Source organism: Paramacrobiotus metropolitanus, unplaced genomic scaffold (genome assembly GCF_019649055.1).
Source record: "Paramacrobiotus metropolitanus isolate TYO unplaced genomic scaffold, Prichtersi_v1.0 Parri_scaffold0000001, whole genome shotgun sequence".
Lineage (NCBI taxonomy): Eukaryota > Metazoa > Tardigrada > Eutardigrada > Parachela > Macrobiotidae > Paramacrobiotus > Paramacrobiotus metropolitanus.
In genome coordinates this window covers 1,075,401-1,093,708 of record NW_026570221.1, presented here as the reverse complement: position 1 = coordinate 1,093,708, position 18,308 = coordinate 1,075,401, and the positions used below count along the sequence as shown (strand labels likewise).

At 40.1% G+C, this 18,308-nt stretch overlaps 5 protein-coding genes across 5 annotated transcripts; 4 read left to right on the top strand and 1 right to left on the bottom strand.

Annotated features, from left to right (window-relative positions):
- Positions 1-620: 620 nt before the first annotated feature.
- LOC129602619 (serine protease 55-like) lies at positions 621-5,367 on the bottom strand. Its single transcript, XM_055501695.1, has 5 exons — positions 4,809-5,367; positions 4,045-4,460; positions 2,592-2,683; positions 2,066-2,201; positions 621-1,392 (listed from the first exon to the last, which is right to left on the bottom strand). Exons 1-5 carry the CDS (start codon positions 4,948-4,950, stop codon positions 727-729), a joined length of 1,452 nt encoding a protein of 483 aa, XP_055357670.1. The 5' UTR covers positions 4,951-5,367; the 3' UTR covers positions 621-726.
- Positions 5,368-6,356: 989 nt separating this feature from the next.
- On the top strand, positions 6,357-8,877 carry LOC129587554 (dehydrogenase/reductase SDR family member 4-like). Its single transcript, XM_055481390.1, has 9 exons — positions 6,357-6,572; positions 6,819-6,996; positions 7,391-7,468; positions 7,552-7,575; positions 7,645-7,715; positions 7,780-7,834; positions 7,956-8,090; positions 8,153-8,211; positions 8,557-8,877. Exons 1-9 carry the CDS (start codon positions 6,520-6,522, stop codon positions 8,669-8,671), a joined length of 768 nt encoding a protein of 255 aa, XP_055337365.1. The 5' UTR covers positions 6,357-6,519; the 3' UTR covers positions 8,672-8,877.
- A 762-nt stretch (positions 8,878-9,639) lies between these two features.
- LOC129602608 (uncharacterized) lies at positions 9,640-12,155 on the top strand. Its single transcript, XM_055501683.1, has 5 exons — positions 9,640-10,019; positions 10,336-10,576; positions 11,071-11,182; positions 11,307-11,489; positions 11,770-12,155. Exons 1-5 carry the CDS (start codon positions 9,935-9,937, stop codon positions 11,905-11,907), a joined length of 759 nt encoding a protein of 252 aa, XP_055357658.1. The 5' UTR covers positions 9,640-9,934; the 3' UTR covers positions 11,908-12,155.
- Positions 12,156-13,131: 976 nt separating this feature from the next.
- On the top strand, positions 13,132-14,665 carry LOC129581371 (uncharacterized). The gene is made up of 3 exons (XM_055472391.1): positions 13,132-13,818; positions 14,231-14,398; positions 14,474-14,665. Exons 1-3 carry the CDS (start codon positions 13,609-13,611, stop codon positions 14,501-14,503), a joined length of 408 nt encoding a protein of 135 aa, XP_055328366.1. The 5' UTR covers positions 13,132-13,608; the 3' UTR covers positions 14,504-14,665.
- Positions 14,666-14,760: 95 nt separating this feature from the next.
- On the top strand, positions 14,761-16,356 carry LOC129591245 (uncharacterized). Its single transcript, XM_055486868.1, has 5 exons — positions 14,761-15,046; positions 15,354-15,450; positions 15,560-15,604; positions 15,771-15,882; positions 16,092-16,356. The coding sequence occupies exons 2-5, from the start codon at positions 15,396-15,398 to the stop codon at positions 16,354-16,356; spliced, it is 477 nt and encodes a 158-aa protein (XP_055342843.1). The 5' UTR covers positions 14,761-15,046; positions 15,354-15,395.
- The last annotated feature ends 1,952 nt before the right edge of the window (positions 16,357-18,308 follow it).

Below are 18,308 nucleotides of genomic sequence, written 5' to 3'. Positions count from 1 at the left end.
TCAATAATTCCCGGCACAGATAGAATCATGGACCGGGTCAATTCGAATCGATTAAATTAAAATAATCCAGAATACCACCAACCATTGCCAGGTCAGAAAATAATTTGGCTAACATGTTGCTTTTCTTCAATAAAAAATGGTGAAATGTTTGCAATAATTTTCAAAAACTTATTTGCTACTTCGTATGATAAGGTCTTATGTACTGCAGTTTGATCACGGTTGAAAATGAGCCTTGTATACGGTCAGCACAACGGCTTTCGCACGATAAACTAACTTTGTATAACCGGCACCTTACTAAATTGTAGTAATTAATCGACGTTTCGACACACGTCTACTGGCTCGACATACATATATAACTGCGCTTCAGTAACGCATCGCGATATTCATGCCCATTACTGTGTATTTACCATTACGCGTATAGGTATAATTTGACGATTCATTTTATGCAGCGGCAAATGCACATTGTACGCAATTACTGCCAGAAATTGCGTTTGTGCGAGTATACTATTTTTTGTAAAATCGTTTATCTCCCGGTTCAGTGGCATAGGCCAATCCCTTCTAAAATTAATTAGTTAATTAGTAAGAGCTGTATTTAATTAGTTTCACAAAAAAAAAACAAAATGGGTATTATCGTAGGATTTCATTATAACAAAACCATTGGTTATAATGCTAACGTCATCCGGCAAAAAAACCAACAACCAGTTTACATACTATAAGTTTAGTATCTTAAAACAGCGCCCGACCAAAGACACTTTGAGCATTTTTATATTCCCCATCCGCCTTCCTCCGGTCAACGGATTTTGGCTCCCGGTCGCCCGGTTTATTCTTGACATTAATACTATTTCCACCCCATAATTCCTCCACATCCGCTCCCTTACTCATGCGCCGCCGCACCGCATGTACCCAATCCACAAACATGGCCACGTTGATAAACACGGTGGGTGCCGACACCTTGCCCTGTTTGCACTCATCTAGGCCCAGCGCAATCAGCCCCACCAGACGCCACAGCCCGTCGCCCGACTCACAGACCAGTGGGCCGCCGCCATCCCCGCCGCACGTACTCATCACCCGGTTGGTGGGGCCCGTGGTCAAGCCGTTACTGCCGGTGCCTTCGGCGCAGAATGCCGATGCCGGTAATTGCAGATCCGCTAGGCCGAGAGTGGCGAAGCGCTGCAGGCACTCGGAGGTGGGCAGGATGCGGACGCGGGCCTCCTGGAGGATGGTGGAGGTACGTTTGGAGACGGTGGCGCCCCAGCCGGTGATGTAGCAGTTGGTGAAGGTGGAGAGGTAGTCGACGCTGTCGGTGATGGAGTTCAGGCATACGGGACAGACGTTGGCGGTGTTGCAGTTGACCATGGGGATACGGATGAGAGCAATGTTGTTGTCCAGTGTCTGTACAGATACATGAATATCTTTGACAACTGCATTTTGCTTTCTATTGCGCAACATTTTTATTCTAATAATTTTTGCACTTAAAAACATGCTACAGTGTATGTGCTGTTTAATTTAAAAAAAGCAATAGCTCCTTTCATGGTAAAGATAAGTTACGTTCCGTCAGCAAATGCCATTTTAATAGTCTACAAAACCGCACAAAGCGATTTCCAGATTTCCATAAGAGAATTCTGTCGGCCACTGCACTACGCTGCTGCACAAATTGAATCTATTACGGAACCGAACCGTACGAAAGAAAATTTCTGTTTCCAAATATAGAAACATTACTTTCTCAGCTATGTTTACAATAAGTATAAAACCGTACGAACTATAAATCAGGTTGCCATTTCGCTCAGTTTTAATATTAGTAAGTTGTCCTAAACAAAAGGAAATAATTCAAGAGTAAAGTTCTGTCGCGCTTATAATTTAATTACTTCGTAGTTTATGATAGTTTCATTTTTATGTACTTTGGCTCGCAGTATACGTGTCACCAAACAGACAGCTCTCACGTAATATACCGTCATGCGAAACGTACTGTGCACAACTAAAATTAATAAACAGAACATCATAGAAAGTTTAAAAATCACAGCATTGTGTTCATGGCGGTTGATAACGTTTTTTTTGGATCACTCACCTGAGGATTGAATAGTTCATGGACGATGATTTCCAGTGGTTTCGCATACCAGGTTGTCGTGCCGTTATCATCAGGACTGATGGGATTGGCGAAGTCATACTGGCCGATAAGAACAATCAGCTCACTGATATTCCTCCTGAAAAAGTTAATTTCACCTTGTCAGTTGTCACGGAGTGTAAACAGTATAAACTGACGGGTTAGGTATTATCCCACATATTATTATTATTAAAATGTAATATTGGGCAGATTTTTCTTAAAAGTCATTTTCCTAAGTAACATTCTGAAATCTAGCTGCAACTTAATACTCGTATTTTGACTCCTTATTAACAGTGGTTTTGCTGCGATAAAACCGCTACGGTACAACAATTTAAGGGCTCCTGGAATAAACAATTTTCTGTAGCGGTAAACCACAAGTAACATACGGTTTGTATGTACGTATAGAAGTATCCATGTTTAACGGAATTCACAAAGAAAATAAAATAGACGAAGTTCAAATTTGGTGCTGACTGCTACGCATGAAACTTACCCGGCAATTTTATGAGCTGCGGTTACAATGTAACGTCCATCAATAAGCGATCCACTTCCCAGAACAGACCCATCAATATTCAGCAGTGCAACCTGTACAATTATAACGTTGTGTTAAAATTACACATGATAGATGCATGTAACATCCTTAAAGAATAATTAAAAACCTTGAATGCAACATTTACAATATACATAAAGTAGATTAAATTATAGTAAAAAACTAGCTTTACTAGCAGTTAGCTTAATTCCCATTTCTTACGGTAAGGTCAATTGAATGTAAAGTCCAGTAATCGAAACAAATTTTTTGCCTTTACTTGGCAGCAAATTTATTCGTCAAAGCATGATTAATTTTAACAGAAATTGGTCAATCATTAGGAACGACGCCACCCATCAATCGGATGCAATTGCGGCTGCCTGACAGAAGTAAAGTGAACGGACTGACACGTTTTTTCACATTACACACCAAAAATGAGCCGGAACGCATCGTGAACAATTACTGTACGGTGTAGTGTAGCTCATCTTCCCTTCGACAGATTACATCCAAGTTCTAATTCTTAATTAATCTTTCTGACACAACTGACATCCGCTCGTTGAGTGTCGAGCAGAAAATGATGCATCAACTGGTTGTTGACCATTGTAAAAACCGAAAAGTGAAAGTATGGGCGGGAAGAACAAGCAATTTGGTAGATCCAAAATTTAATGCGCAAGCAGATCAAAATTGCAGCACACCAACCCTTGCGGCGTACCGTAATTACGCTTAAATTTTACCTTATTCACTTTGTTTTTTGAAAACTGAATTATATGTATCTGTATCTGTATTAGAGGCATTAGCTTCCCAAAATATATACTTAATCCTTGGCTATCAAATCTTGAAGGAAAAACAAAAAATATAGCACCAAGATCAAACGACGTAAAATAGTAATTACAAATTCACGCCCACAAAACACGTTCGAAAAAATTCAGGGCCGATGGCGCAGTCATTGTGTGCAACACGTACAGTATAGATAGGTATATCTATACAACACGTACTGTACATGCGTATAAGTGATACAACATGTATGTAAATTGTAATATTGTAATAAATACTGTATCGTAACACGCAACGGAAGCTAACTAGGTGTTTTGGTTTACCTAATTTGTTTGAAATTTCTAACTGTGTAGTGTTGTAACCGCGCCTGCATTTTTTATCAAAAAAGGTGGCTATTGCCCGAATATTACAAATATATTTGTAGTGTTTTTACATTTTTAAAAGGAAAAGCTACAAAATTTCAGGCAATGGTGATAACTATAGCATAATCACAGAACTGCTTGCCTTATACAACTGCGTATTTTCTCAATTTTTAAAACAACCAATCGGTACGCAATATGCAGTGAAACAAAAATATTTCGCTAAAGTGTTACGAATACTGGTGGCACTTGATTATAATGAACTAATTGCTGTATCACGCGTGTACCTGCCAACACCATTCGCTTTTCCTGGCATTGTCCCCATTCATAATTCGACCCATTTGCCCATAATATGTGTGATCCGGCTGCATGAGGCGTCCACGCGCAGCATCCTGTTCAGCCTGCCACACATCCCGTAACGCCCGCAGCCGGTGTCGCTGCTGACCATTATTCTCGTCGAGATTGCGTTCCAGATTCGATTTACGGGCTGTCCGATCGTTGCCTTTCTTACCGCAGATCTGACAGGTTTCCGTGAAGGGAATGGGCGGCAGTACACAGCAGACTTCATCGTCCGGGCAGTAATCACGGGGACGCTCGCCATTGGTCAGCTGCAGTTCATCCTCCACGATGCCGCCCATGTCCATGCAGCTGGATGGAAGGGAAGTACACCGGCCAATACCGGCTTTTGTGGTGCATTTCGAAACTACAAAAAAACGATGGGTAGTTTTCGCTGCATGACGTACAATATACAGATATTTGTGCTGATTATCTTTTAATTACGTTTTGTTCATTTATTTCTTTATTAATCGAAATCATAAAATGCTCAGTGTAATTTAAAAGATTTCTGGAAACGACGACTGTAGCAAAATCACAAAATTATGTTTAGCTAATTAAACAATTTTGATTGTACGAGTATGTAATTAACGCAGCCGGCAATTGTAATTATGATAGAATGCATGTATTATGATGCTTCATCACGTATTCTTTAAGCACTTACTATACGGCGCTAGTGGTCACTTCTACATTCATATACTGTATTTATATGGCTTACCTAATCGCACAAGATTTCCGCACGATCCAGGTTCCGATATGAGGACAATTAGTAAAAGTATTGCAATAACAACGGATGTAGAGAATTTAACACTGACACAGCGCATAATTGAAATTCCACCCACAACGTGCGAATCGCACATAGGATTCACCGCACAGCAGACTGCAGCATTCAAAAATGTATGATTGATGTATCACCTTCAACACGTTACAAAATCGGCTTTTAATAAATCTTGTAAAAAAAACCAAAACGATTTCTGGTTTTCACCAAATTAACAAGTCGTCTGTGGGTTATAGAAAAAAACGTGTTTAATTACTGATGCACAGCTGGTGTACTGCTCCGGTTTAGGGCTGTCTCGTGGAGGGTAAGCTGACTAAGCTCCGCCTTAATTAGCTGCTATTGGGTGATCGGCGCGAGCCGATCTACTTGTCAACAATGCGGAATTCGTGCGGATACATAGGCCGTTTAAGAGTAATTACTGGCGAAAATTTGATGCGAGATTATTAAGCACTCTTACGAATATTACGAATATTATGAGTAAAACGTTCTGGTTGATGTATGGGTTTCGATGGCCGAATGAGAACACTCTAACTATGCACGGATGCTGCAGCGGTATTCACTTTCATTTGACTGCCGGCAGATTTGCTTGTTCGATGTGCTCCATAGCGGCATTATTGGTTAATTACCCTTTTGGATATTTGGATCTGAACAGTCAAGTGTCGAGAACTGATCTGGAAAACAACGTGACAAAATAATAACAACTTGTGCGGCTTGTGAGCAAAGATTAAGCCAAAAAAACAAACAAGTTAAGTATCGGTATTTTGAATGATAGTAACAAAATATCCATACTGAATTATGTGTAACAATTTAATATAATATGTAGCATTAGTGTTGTACAATACTCCACATCTACGTAGATACGATGTAACAATATAAGCTCTTCATATAATATTATGATAATGTTTTTATATCTCTACTTTTTCAAATTATTCAAATTATTGGCTTGTAGCAATTAATATTTCAAACTGAAAATTGGAAGCATGTTTAAACTGTTTACACTTTGCTGCAGAGATATGCGGATTTCATACTCACATCAATTTGACACTACAATAAAATTTTTAAAAAAATTATGAAAAAGTATTTACATAGCAATGAGGAGCATCACCGCCAAAGTGCCGGATACGGTCAATGTTGTAAAAACCAATGAATTCCTAGCTGCGGCGTGAATGTTTCTATCAAAATTTGGCCTTACAGTTGGTTACTGAATCCATGCATCTTTCTATCGTTCCAGATGACCAACTTTTATCTTTTGCGGAAATGTCAATCTCCCACAAACAATAATAAGGTTTCGCCGTGGTCATGATCAGTCTGGTCAGTTAAACGAAATCGGCGGCACGATTCCGAGATGATGCCGGGGCGGTCGGGCGTCGCGAACCGAATCGTCCGATTCACAGACAAGCGCTTAAAATTTTGAGCCGAACGACTAGCCAATCAATCAGCTGTTCTGCTTACCAATTTTCATCATGAAAATGAAAATTTCATGCAATGCATTTTTATGATTTTATAATTTTTATTACAGTAATTTATTATAGTTTTTCTGAGTTCTGCCGTCGTAACGAGGTTTTCTGTTTTTTGCTTTGCAAATCGTAACGGGTAAGAGTGATAGATAATACGACTGAAGTTTTGTGGAAAAAAACTTTGTGGAGCAAGGATGGCTTCTCGGCTTGCTGGAAAAGTTGCAATAGTGACAGCTTCTACAGACGGGTATGTCGAAATACCGTATTTGAGGATCGGAAATACACGACGAGTAATATGGATATTTTGATTTGTTTGTGAAGAGCTGTCACTGTTTTCGTGGTCGTTGCATCTGTTTTACACCACTGAAATCAGTATAGCAACGCATAGGGTGTTGTTGTATGATACCGTCTACTAGTTCGCCAAAAGAGATACCAGATGTGCTTACATTTTGACGAGTTCTTTAATCTTTACTTCCACTGGTAAATGTTGCAGCATAGGCCTTGCGATCGCTCGAAGATTGGGACTGGAAGGAGCCAAAGTGATGGTGAGCAGCCGTCGCAAGGAAAATGTGGAGAAAACCGTAAAGAGTTTGGAGGATGAAGGGATAAAAGTGGCTGGCACTGTTTGTCATGTCGCCAAAGAACAGGACCGTCATCATCTTGTCGAAGAGGTATTTGCAGAATTTTTTGTTTTAATTTTTATTTATGCGAAATTTCGTAATCGCTGGAACCATCATACCGCAAAAGTTAAACCACTTACGTTTAAAAATTTAAAATAAATTTTTCGTAATTAATATACGCCCTATTAATTTTTTATAATTCCTTTTATTTTTTATTTGTACGTTTTTAGTTTCGTGCTATTTCTATTGACTTAAGAAAAAATTAAGTGACTCTTAATTTATTATATCAGTAAAACCTTGTTCGATTTTTAGTGATATCAAGTGCGTGCTTAATTGTTATTTTTATTATTTTGATGTTTTCTTGTGATTGAATCGCTGCGTGATTTTTTATGCGAAGTTGGGTGTAGGGTGCTTTTTCGGTTTAATGAAGGAAATAATTTTGTAGACGGTGAAACAGTTTGGCGGAATTGATGTCTTCGTCTCGAATGCGGCCGTCAATCCAGCCGTCGGAGCCATAATTGATGTAAGTCTAGATGGTTTACGATTTGATACAATGAATTACCACTGTGTATGAACTAATTTGTCTAATTGGAATTTTAATTACAGACTACGGAAGAAGTTTGGGATAGAGTAAGTGTTCTTCTTAATCGGGTTTGCTATCGGTGCCGCTGTATAATTTTATTCCGTTATTTTTTTCAGATATTTGATACCAACGTTAAAGCAGCGTTTTTGCTCACGAAATTAGTTGTCCCAGAAATGGAGAAAAGAGGGTAATATTATTTTGCATTGCATAAAAATGATTCTTTCATCGACGGCGGTTTTTTATGGTTTTAGGAAAGGAGGCTCTATAATTTATATTTCTTCGGTTGCTGGATATAATGCATTTCCGGTTCGTCCAAAAATTTTCTTGAATTGTCGTACATGTTTCCCAAATTATGCGCAGAGCTTTATAAATTTGTTAGAGCTTTATAAATTTGTTTTAGCTTTTTAAGTTGATCTTTCTTGTGTAGGGAATTGGTACTTACAGCATTAGCAAGACCGCTTTGCTGGGATTGAGCAAAGCGCTTTCTAACGAGCTGGCTTCATCGAACATTCGCGTCAACGCCGTGGCTCCTGGCATTATCAAAACGAAATTCAGTTCTTATGTATGGTTTAATTTGGATTTGTTATGCCGGTTTTATTTTCTGATCTTTTTACCGCTGTGTAGTTATGGAAAGAGGAAGGACCAGCACAGAAAGCGGCAACGAAGATGATTCCTTTGCACAGGTTAGTAGTGCTGATTTTCATTCAAAATTGGTGATCGTTAGTTGTCTCGAGCGATACATGCATCATACCGTGCTGTAAAATGACCAATTACCGAGTGGAGTTATGCGTTAGAACTTTTTTTGCATTTTACGTGAACGGAGTACCGTATATAATAGAAAAAACTGCCGTCGTGCAAATGTTCAGAGTGCAAATCATTCAATTTTCCCCACAAATATTAACGGTACTGCGGCTTTTTCAAAATGAAGTAATCAAAATTATCCCTACGTGATGTGCAAATTGTAGAATATTATGGAAAGTGAATAATAATATATAATGATGAATATAAGGTACGGATAAATTTTCCAGGTTTGGGGAACCGGATGAAATTGCTGGAGCAGCTGCATTTTTGGCTTCCGACGATTCTGCTTATATGACGGGAGAGACGATATCTGTTGCTGGCGGACTTTGCAGCCGATTATAAGTCTTATTATTAATTCTACGTGTTCTGCATTTTTCCAACGCACTGTTTGAGTTTTAAATAAGTTTAGAATGTATTTGTTTTAATTCTGGTATGGGGGTTTGGGATTCTTCGCGCTGGTTGCCAGAAGTGACTACTCTGTAGTCTGTACATTTTGTGAACTTCGGAAATAAGTTTTAATTTTATTAGTAATAAATACTGTCAGGGTAGTTCTGATGTCGTTTCAGTTCTCCTTTCAATATTTTCCCGAGAAAAAGTCAAAAAGAAGCCAGCAATACTGAATGGGAGATGCTGTAGCTACTTTTTATCTTTGTTTATGAGAGTTTTGAAAGCCCCAAACAAAACCGTAATTTTTATTAATCGTAAATGGTAACGGCGGTAATTCTTCAGTGCACGGTGCATAGTGCATACTCATCAGTTATACTGTAATGTGCTTTCTACTGTTAAAATTAAGTAACAGCAGTATCCAATACAGGAGGCACAGCATTCGCACTTATTGTTCGCGTGTACGTACTGTATTTCGGTTAATAATTTTATGCTGATTTTCTGCGCACATTAATAAATGATTTTGAATAGTAACGGAAAAATTGCAATTTTATCAATATGCTGCATTAACATAGGCGTGCAGATGCTCGCCTCGCTACATTGCTTGGCGCTTGTTCAATGGCGTACGGTCAGTTGGGCTGGCTACGCCTGCGCTGTGCGCACTGTGGAATGGATGAGGTACGAGGATGCGCGCAGTCGAACCGACAGTAAATTTTTTCAGCGAGACCAACCGACAACCACGCACACAAGCAGATTATTTTTTCACATAACAGCTACCCGTGGACGGAAGGTATGGTTTGCACTGTATGCGTGGTATAGGTGACAGCCATCCGTGGATGGTGGGCAGTCGCTTGCACTATGTGCACGGTTGTCGGTTTGTATCGCTGAAAAAATTTACTGTCGGTTCGACTGCGTGCATCCTCGTAGCGAAACGGCAGATGCGTTTGTCCTGCGAAAGCTGATCAAAAGCGGGGTTTTCCCATTCTCTCAATCCTTCGCTCTGTTGATTGGGAGAATTCTTGCGGGCTACTGGGCTCATATTTCGCTTCTTTGGAAAAGTCCTTTAGCAATTAGCAGTATCTACCTAGTTGTGCTGCGGACTGCAATACTGCACTTTGTGGTTCTTTTTCGTTGCTAGTTGGAAGTCGTTTGTGACTAAACTTACCGAAGTTCGTATATTGCAGTTTCTCCATTACTATTTATTTCCTGAATCCCTTCAACATGACTGTCGTCCATTCGTTCGTCGCTTACATTATCGAATTATGGCACGAATTTGTGGCTTACGTCACCCACGAGGAGAAGAAAGGTAAGCTAGTAAAAAATTGTTGAAATAATAAAAATTTTGTGTCTTAAGTTTAAACTGCAAGATGTGATTATGGTGGCGAAGCGAGTGGACGTTTTAAATGCGGCGCAGCCAGTGATATCGTAGTAGCTATAATTTGTGCCAATACGTTCGTAACAGGGAAGCAGCATTACTCAATTTGTTTTTTTCGTTCGCGTTTTCGCTTCTTCCTGGTTGACCACAAAATCCTGTTGTGACTTTCTGTCAATGAGATGACCGTTCCCGTAAGAATTTGCTGTGAGTTTGTGGCATTTTTATCATAAGTAAAATGAATTTCTAGGTAAAAGCGGATTTTGGCACAGCATTCAGACGTACCTGATCGCGATTCCCATTGGCGGGATTTTGACCGCGCTGGCGATCGTTGCCCTGGTCGCTGCGTTGCTCCTGATGGTGCCAATCTGCCGCTTGTTCGGATATGATCTGGGTGGTTTGTTTGCGAAAAAACAGGCTCACCTGCAGGCCAAATGGAAGCCCGCTACTTGGATTCCGTGCTTTTGCGATTTCCATTCGGCCAAACAGAAGTAAGAGAGAAGTTATTAAATCATTTCCAATAAATTCGTGAATAGTTAAAAACTTCATTAAAAAATTAAATAACGAAAAAAACTTCACTGATGGATTTAATCGCTCGGATTCACTCTGAAAGATTTTCAAGGTTTTCCCGAATTTTTAGCGTTAAAAAAGTATCGGTGAAAAATTTACCAGATTTTTCCATTTGGGTTGGAATTTGAATCATAAATCGTGAAGGCTTTTTAATACTTGCTTTAAAATAACCATGCTAAAAGCTAAGGCGTGAAAGTTTATTTTTAGTTTATTAATGGTAGCGAAATCATTGAATTTAAATTTTTGGTGCAGTAACAGGCACGCCTGATTTAACGTATTTCTATGAATTCGTAATTAATTATGCATTTTCACCGCCCTGTGCGTGTACAGATAGAACAGTATGTACTGAAACATTTATTGTAAATGCAAATTGGATTCCATCGGTAATTAGCATTGATGGGTATTTTCTTTGCAGATGGGTTAGCAATAAATCAGCGGAGGAAGTGCATGGAGAAATTGTGAGCGCACTTAAAAAGCTGGAGCACGCGAAGGACAACGTTAGCGGCGACAAATTTGAAGTCATCAAGGTGTGTGCTGTTAGGAATTTACGATACCTTATCAGTGCCCCTCTTGCTTATTTCTGATGTTGTTATATGCATTATTGTAACGATAACTGCCTCCATTTGGCATCGACATTTTTGTTTGTCTTAGGCTGATAACAAAAAACTGGAAGTCGTGGCGCATTGCTTCAGTAAGAACAAGTGGCTGGATATCGTGGACATCAAGACGGAAATAGGACCGGATATGGGCGGGGCTGTTGTTCGTGCTGGCTCTTCTTCCACCGGTGCGGCGCCACTGATTCTGCCTCCATATATTGGCGTTCTAACCAGCGCGGTAAGTGGTTGGCTACTTGCATACGAAACGACAGCTAAATCATAAAAATTAAATAAAAAAAGCAAAATTCTAAAATAGAAAATAAATTGAAAAATGGGCTGATATTGTAATTCTTCAGCAGCTGTATTCGCGGCTAGGAAAAGTGATTGTTAAATCTTTTATTAAAATTTAGCAAATAATGTGAAAAGTTTTGCGTTTAGTTTTTTTCCTGCTTTCGTTTTTGCCGTGTCAAACAAATATTCAGTTGGAAATTTCATTGGCTTTTTTTGGTGAATTTTAGGCGTTATTCTGGCTGCCGTTTTCGGATTTCGGCAGCAACGTGAAGCGTTTGGATCGTCTGCGCTCCATGGTGCACAGTGTCCAGTTGGCCCACGATGAAGACGCGGTTGCTGCAGGAAATCATAATAAGAAAGAATAATTCTATTGGCGTCGAACATTTACTCGAAACCATATGGTATGAATTTTGTCTGTTTTTCTGTTTTTTGTACCTGGCACATACCGCACGGCGCTTCACGAGCATTTCCCTGGTTTTTGGTTTTTCCTACGCCCGCTTTTTTCGTCGGGTTGTTTCTTATTAGTTTCTTAAATTGTGCCACGTTGGCGCTACTGGGTGATTTTTTTGGATTTGAATAATATATGTATTTGGCTCTAATTAAAATCTGGGAGTACGAACTGATGGACAATAGCAAGTACTTGTACTGTATATACAGTACTTCGTGTATTTTGCGTATTAATTAAGACGGAATAGTCAAATTCTATAAAATGTTGAGTTATTACTTGTACAGTCACCGATATTGCGTACAGCCTCCCAGGTTCAGTCAAAGAAGTGCTACCGAGTAGAACGAATCGATAATCAATACAGTAGTATAATTCATTATGGTGGAGGTTTAGTTGTATCGATACTTCTGTAATCTGAAGAAACGGTTCGGAAAATTCACCACTTGCAGATGAGAACGCTACACTTTCACTGTGTTGTCTTTGCATTAAAATTCCTCCTACATTTGGAAATACCGCTGTGGTACATAGAAATATACATATTATACATGTAGTTCAAATTTGGAAATAATCCAGTTTTCTTCGTGTGCAGTTGCTGATTAAGACGTAGATCATGCAAAAATAATATTTTAATGTGACTTTCTATGCATAGTGAGGTTGAACCAGACATACTTTCCTGGATGTTCTTATGAGCAATCCGCAAGCCGTTATAAGCCACCAGCTGCCCAGTGCCCAAAAACATTTGATTGATTTGTACCAGTACTCATCATTGAGTTATGGACTGGCAAACAGACCGTAACAAATCTCACGGTGATTTTTCTTTCACCCGATTATGCCACCGTTATCTGACGATCATGCGCATCTTCGGCGTCAATCCGTACGATGACCAGCGTCCACTGGCTGGATTCGCCCATCGCGGGATCTGGCTGTGCTGGTCCATCGTCATCATGCTCTATATGATTTTCTTCCTGATTTATGATTTTGCATTTTTCCGTGCCGCCAACGCCGCATCCCTTTCCCGTCTGGAATTTTTAAAAATTGTGTCTTTTTTGGGGCGCTTTCTTTTTATCGCCAACGGCTTCGTCACCATTGTCATCATGCTGTATGTATCGCGGCGTATACCGGATGTGCTGCACTTGCTAAAAAATGTATGTGATAAAAGCGGGGTATTGACGCCGTATTTGACAAAATGGTGCCGGTTTTTAAATGTTTGGATTACGTTGGTTATGGTAGCACTGATAGTGGCATTGTGTCTACTTATACCGTTGAACGTTCAGCGATTCTACATGTATTTTCCTCGTACGGTTGAATACGGTTATTGGCGACAGACGCATTTTGGTTTTATCCGTTCAAATATGTTGGGCGGGAACTTAATTTATTTAGCAGGAATTTTAATTGTCGCGGGAGGAGAGCTTTTATCGCAAGGTTTATTTGTTGTTATTCTTCTGGCTGTAATAAATCGCTACAGGGATATAACCGAAAGTGTACGACTGGTTTTTGCTACCAATACAAAGAACGCATTAATTGCCGCGCGTATTCGCTGTCTAAGCAAGGAACACTGGCAGTTACAGGATCTTACGGACCGCGTGAATTGTTTGTTTTCTTTTTGAATATTATCTGGTTAATGAGGGACATTACCGGTGGACTGACGTTGTGCTCCATTGTACTGCAACGCGACGACAATCCCCAGACATTGACGCACGAAGAAAAGGAAATGCGGGTTGCTGCCGATATAGCCAATCAAGGCGCAACACCGGCACTGCTGGTCATCGCGTTAAGTGGTTTGGTAAACGCCGGGATGCGGTTCTATGTTTGTATATGGCTGACGGCGCAGGTGAGTAAACAAAACCTTGACGTGTGTTTATGTTGCGCTGGAATCGATACAATACTTGACACTCGTATAATATAAGCAATGCTGGCAAACATAGTAAAGCAACACCGCAAGTACTGTGTTTGACGAGCTCAAGAAAAAGATCGTTAAACGTAATGAAAACTTTTTGAGTAAATACCTACACTGTAAAAACAAAATTAAACACATTCGTTAGCTATTGCAACAATCGCTTAGTTGTGATTTATATAAATATTAACATTGATCTACAGCGCATTTTGGAAAATCTTCCATATTTCAGCAAGGTGGCTAGTTCTTGGTGACCTTTACCGGTATTAGTTTAACATGCAGCTACTGTATATAGATTCATTATACATATGGCTACTGTCATTATTAGCAACGCGGGCTTTTAATCTAGGCAAAACAGGTCACTTCTCAACTGGAAAAACGCGTTTTGATTAAAGATGTATTCGCCGTGGACGATGTCTATTTCGAATGTCAGGATTTTCTGGAAAGAGTTACTACCGATCTGGTGCAGATATCTCCTTTTGGCTGTTTCACCATTACACATGAATTCATTATCTCGGTATGAACACGATTACAATTAAGATGAAATGCTTATTATAAGATTAAGGTGACGCATTCCATATTTGTTTAACAGATAATTGGAGTATTGATGGCTCACTTTTGATTATCTATCAAATGGAGGACCAGAAGGTGGATATGAGCTACTTGTTGAGCTACGAAGATGCTGAAGCGTGGTTTAAGAATTTGCACAGTTTTGTGAGAAACGCCACTGTCTGGAACCAAACAGCAAGAAGTGGTACATAGATTCTGTTGCTAAGAAGGCCGATATCCGTCCCAAAAAATGATTTCGTGCAGAATTGTTTGCTCCGCGTGTTTAAGTTCGCTGAATGTTTTGTCTTTGGTTCATATGCGTAGCGACATAGAAATTAAAATTACTTACAGTACAAGCAGAACTGGTTTTATCCAGTACAGCATCCGCGCTAATTCGATTGAGAACAGTAAATTTCTATACTGTATTTAATTATTTGTTGTTTTTGCTTAACTTGTAAAATATACGTGCGCGCTCGGTGGTCGATTTAATTTTGGTATGGGAATTTACAGCAAGTCATTTAACACTTTTTACGCAATCAGTAAAGATTCCCGTCCAGCGCTACGTGATTTATTCGCGTCAATTTTAGCCGTACATATGTACAAGAAAGAGTATAAGGTATAGGTACCGTACTGGCATAACTATGTGTTATATGTACGAGATACATTCTCACGATTTTGCAAAATTTTATGTCATTATGACTTCAGTGCACTGAACACAACCAAAAACTCTGATCACGAAAAAGCGCCAAATCTGGGCATTATGATGTACCTCTGCGCAGTGGCCACAGCATCGCTATAATCGGAAATTTTTCTGTTTGTGTAAATCATTTAAAAACATGACGCGCTGATCTTCTTGGTCACGCCACGGTATGAAAGCACAATCGAATGTAACCAAGAGCTAAATTTTTTGTTACCTGGCGCAGTAGACGTCTCAGCAAAAGGTGGCGACAGCGGAATACAGCATTATGGGCAACTCCTCCACTGCGCCCGGATATCATCCAAGCGAAGTGAAAGTTTCCAGTAGGTATGTTCAAACATTCCTTCAAGAATTCAAAACCAGAATGTTTTTATTCCTGAGCTTCGTGATCAACTTCGGACCCCAAATATGCAAGGCCATTGTATTTTTTAGTTCTTGATGCTCGCAATCTCCCATTGTACCGCAAAAGGAAAGGCGGTAAGAGATTATACTCTTCTTACATTTTATTTTATTGGTTTTAAACTTTATATTTGCGGAACTAACTGCGTGATAAACGCTGTGACACCTGATAGCTTTTTTTTACTGCCTTATTCTAATTATTTATTCATATTTATCGTGATAATTATGTTTATTTAATGTTCAGGAAATTATGGCTCCAGTACGATTGTGATCTTTTCGATCGGCGACCAGGTTGTGAGAACCCTAGAACGCTCTACTGAAACGGGAAATGCTGTCTACAATCAGTCCTGGACTTTGTAAGTCCAAGGAATTTAATCTACATTCTGCTACGGTGGTAATTAACTTGTTAGCTATCCACCATCTTTTATTTTGTTACTTATGTACTGTAAGATTTATTAATTGTACTGTACTTAAAAGCGTGCAAATTAATTGAATAAGCAGTGAACTTAATGAACGGTACACATGTATTTGGGAAGTGCTCTAATTCCATTCAATATTTCCACAGCAAATTCACCATGCCAGAGCACAGCCCATTATTCATCCAGATTAAGGACATGGAGCTGGGAATTTTGGGTTCCCACGAAGTGCCGTTTGAGGAGATTCCTTATTCACCTCATCGCGACCGGAAAACCTTATTTTCCTTTGTCTTCAAACCAACCATCGCATCAGACAAACTGGCGGATGTAACGGTGATTAATAGCGAAAAGCAGTGTGAGCTATTATTCAATGCAAGGGTCACGCAACTGCACTTCAAAGTGAACAGCCGATGACGATGGACCGTCCACAACTGCACGATGCAGAAGTGGATTTTGACAGCAGTGGCGCGAACTGCCATTGGCCAAGCGCGGGTGTTCGGTTTGTTCTGCCTGGAATAAACGATTCATCTGCATTCGTGTCTGCGCTTCCGCAATGAAGAGGACGAAGATGTGATGGACAGCCGGGAGTTTATCCTTCCTACTTCACCTTACTCACAGAAATATTCTTCGGTCCTTAACAATTCCTTGCGGGTTAAAATCGCTCCTGATTTACAAACAAGATTCGATGCGCTGCGAATGCGACTGTCGTTTACGAACCTCTTGACGGAAGAAAGATCAGCGGACTGGAGAAAAAGTCGACGTTTGGACCATAACATTCCAGTGATTTCCTGGACAACGTACAGCAGTGGCGCGAACTGCCATTGGCCAAGCGCATGCGGGTCGGTTCGGTGTTGTACGCTGAGTATAAACGATTCAGTCTGCATTCGTGTCTGCGCTTCCGCAATGAAGAGGACGAAGATGTGGTGGACAGCCGGGAGTTCATTCTTCCTACCTCACCTTACTCACAGACATATTCTTCGGTCCTAACAATTCCTGGGTTAAATCGCTCCTGATTTACAAATCAAGATTCGATGCGCTGCGAATGCGACTGTCGTTTACGAACCTCTTGACGGAAGAAAGATCAGCGGACTGGAAAAGTCTTTCCAATCTGTTATCCGATTTTGAACAGAACATCGACATCGTGTCTTTGTTACGCGCGACTACAGTCAACACGACCGTACTTGTCAACGACCACGCCGCTCGTTTACGGCATTCAGCCTAAGCGAATCCCCATCAACACCGTCACAACAGTGAAGATTGTAGGAAAGAATTTTGGAGAGTCTCGAGCGGATCTGAAGCATGTGTTTATTGGTGGCGCGGACTGCGTCGACACTGTGACATCCTGGACAGCGGATGTGATCATATGCAGCGTACAGTGTGACGTGTTCGGGCGGGGCGTGGTCACAGTGTGTACCAGGACTGGTGGCGTTGGGCTTTGTGCTGATGTACTGGAGTTTTTTGAAGCCGATTCACCGGTACACCAAGGGAACATCTATACCTTATTAAAGACCATGGAAAATGTGAAGGCGTTTGAGGAGGAAATGACTGCAAGAAATGCCGGTTTGGCATCGTTGATTTCCAGTAAGTTCATTCATTTACCGTAGTGTGGTCAGGATCTGTGCATTATTACGATTCCGCCTGGAATTCAGATACCTAATGTTGCGCAGGGTAGATGCAGCTTAAATGTCGTTGCAAAAAAAATCACCAACTTCACGCAGCGGCTTACCACGGAAAATCAATATATATACAACTTTACTGCATAAAGCGTGTACAGTATACGCACTATTTTTGATTGCGTTCTTACTGTTTTTGTTACCTTTATTTCAGGACGGCGAACGCAGTAGGAGAATGGAAGATGTATCTGCGAAAACTGCACAATTTAAAAGCTGTTAATAATTTTAATACCCGAGCATAGGTTGTTGGTTGTTGACTTGTTGCTGCTGTTTCTCAGGTGTTAAGCAAAGTATATAATTATAATCCTCAATAAAAATGGAGATCATCTGCATGTCTAAGTTGCTGTTTTATCATTCAGTTGGTAGTTTCTGGCCGTAAACTTCAAAATTATGCAATTTTGTACACGTACCGTATTATACTTCGTACAGATCTGAGCAAGAGCCTCGGCGAGTCGGTGTAAACGTAAACATGGTTTGATACATGCTGGTGCGAGCGTATTGTAAACTTACCAGACGCAGTATTACATGAGCTGATCTTGGGACTTCTGTATTTTGTTCTTTGACCGTAAATGTCTTTAAAAATTGTACCAATTATTTTGAAGTGTTCTGATAACCATGCTGTGTATAAATTTTGTTTATAAATAATTCCTCTTTTTCACGTTTTTGGTTAGAAATATGCATAACTATTGCCGG

Bases quoted from the DNA above. Each gene is read 5' to 3' on its own strand.
- LOC129602619 (XM_055501695.1), bottom strand. From the start codon at position 4,950: ATGTGCGATTCGCACGTTGTGGGTGGAATTTCAATTATGCGCTGTGTC. The intron at 2,202-2,591 runs GTAAGTTTCATG...TAACTTTTTCAG, and splicing joins GCAGCTCATAAAATTGCCGG to GAGGAATATCAGTGAGCTGA. The intron at 1,393-2,065 runs GTGAGTGATCCA...GTATCTGTACAG, and splicing joins ATGAACTATTCAATCCTCAG to ACACTGGACAACAACATTGC.
- LOC129602608 (XM_055501683.1), top strand. From the start codon at position 9,935: ATGACTGTCGTCCATTCGTTCGTCGCTTACATTATCGAATTATGGCAC. The intron at 10,577-11,070 runs GTAAGAGAGAAG...TTTTCTTTGCAG, and splicing joins TTCCATTCGGCCAAACAGAA to ATGGGTTAGCAATAAATCAG. The intron at 11,490-11,769 runs GTAAGTGGTTGG...GGTGAATTTTAG, and splicing joins TTGGCGTTCTAACCAGCGCG to GCGTTATTCTGGCTGCCGTT.
- LOC129591245 (XM_055486868.1), top strand. From the start codon at position 15,396: ATGGGCAACTCCTCCACTGCGCCCGGATATCATCCAAGCGAAGTGAAA. The intron at 15,451-15,559 runs GTAGGTATGTTC...TGTATTTTTTAG, and splicing joins AAGCGAAGTGAAAGTTTCCA to TTCTTGATGCTCGCAATCTC. The intron at 15,605-15,770 runs GTAAGAGATTAT...TTTAATGTTCAG, and splicing joins GTACCGCAAAAGGAAAGGCG to GAAATTATGGCTCCAGTACG.
- LOC129587554 (XM_055481390.1), top strand. From the start codon at position 6,520: ATGGCTTCTCGGCTTGCTGGAAAAGTTGCAATAGTGACAGCTTCTACA. The intron at 6,997-7,390 runs GTATTTGCAGAA...ATAATTTTGTAG, and splicing joins GTCATCATCTTGTCGAAGAG to ACGGTGAAACAGTTTGGCGG. The intron at 7,469-7,551 runs GTAAGTCTAGAT...TTTTAATTACAG, and splicing joins CCGTCGGAGCCATAATTGAT to ACTACGGAAGAAGTTTGGGA.
- LOC129581371 (XM_055472391.1), top strand. From the start codon at position 13,609: ATGAGGGACATTACCGGTGGACTGACGTTGTGCTCCATTGTACTGCAA. The intron at 13,819-14,230 runs GTGAGTAAACAA...CTTTTAATCTAG, and splicing joins GTATATGGCTGACGGCGCAG to GCAAAACAGGTCACTTCTCA. The intron at 14,399-14,473 runs GTATGAACACGA...TTTGTTTAACAG, and splicing joins CACATGAATTCATTATCTCG to ATAATTGGAGTATTGATGGC.